This window comes from Habropoda laboriosa, unplaced genomic scaffold (genome assembly GCF_001263275.1).
Source record: "Habropoda laboriosa isolate 0110345459 unplaced genomic scaffold, ASM126327v1 scaffold578, whole genome shotgun sequence".
In the NCBI taxonomy this organism is placed as follows: domain Eukaryota; kingdom Metazoa; phylum Arthropoda; class Insecta; order Hymenoptera; family Apidae; genus Habropoda; species Habropoda laboriosa.
This window is the reverse complement of record NW_017100941.1, coordinates 1,132,231-1,132,738: the sequence shown is the minus strand read 5'-3', so window position 1 is coordinate 1,132,738 and position 508 is coordinate 1,132,231. Positions and strand designations below refer to the sequence as shown.

Sequence of the window (508 nt, the reverse complement as noted above, 5' to 3'; positions counted from 1 at the left end):
TTTTATTAAATCTTTTTTTATATTAAGAATGATGTGGATTTAAAATTAATGATAAATAATTTTCAAATTATTAGTATCTAACGATAATTGTTTTTGGACACCTTGTCTAGTTAAATTTGTATCAATGGACATGTGAATTTTCATCATATGGTTCCACGATTTAAATATACGGTGCGTCAATGAAGTTGAGAGTAGAATTTTTATGATTGTATTCTCTATTAAATAAAAATGGAACGTCTCCAAATACAAGAAGCGTTTACTCTATTAAAACCATTTTGTGATTCTTTAATGAAAAATCCAAATATTGACACTGCTCGTAATGTTGCTAATGCTTTGACAAGGATTTCAAACAAAGTCATTCAAGATTTGTTGGAATATATTTTATTTCCATTTGTTACTCATTTGCCAAATGAAACATTAAGGTAAATTACTCTATGCCTTATACCACTTATAAAATAAAAATAAACGCTATTATACAATTAATTAAATATATATATATTGTTTTATA

At 24.6% G+C, this 508-nt stretch overlaps 1 protein-coding gene across 1 annotated transcript in view; it reads left to right on the top strand.

Moving 5' to 3' along the window:
- Window positions 1-228: 228 nt before the first annotated feature.
- Window positions 229-508, top strand: part of LOC108577561 (TELO2-interacting protein 1 homolog) — a gene marked incomplete at its 3' end in the record, with an annotated part of 4,306 nt that continues 4,026 nt past the window's right edge. The window contains 2 exon segments of the mRNA XM_017940742.1: window positions 229-418; window positions 421-506. Of these exon segments, the coding sequence (XP_017796231.1) occupies window positions 229-418; window positions 421-506 (276 nt within the window).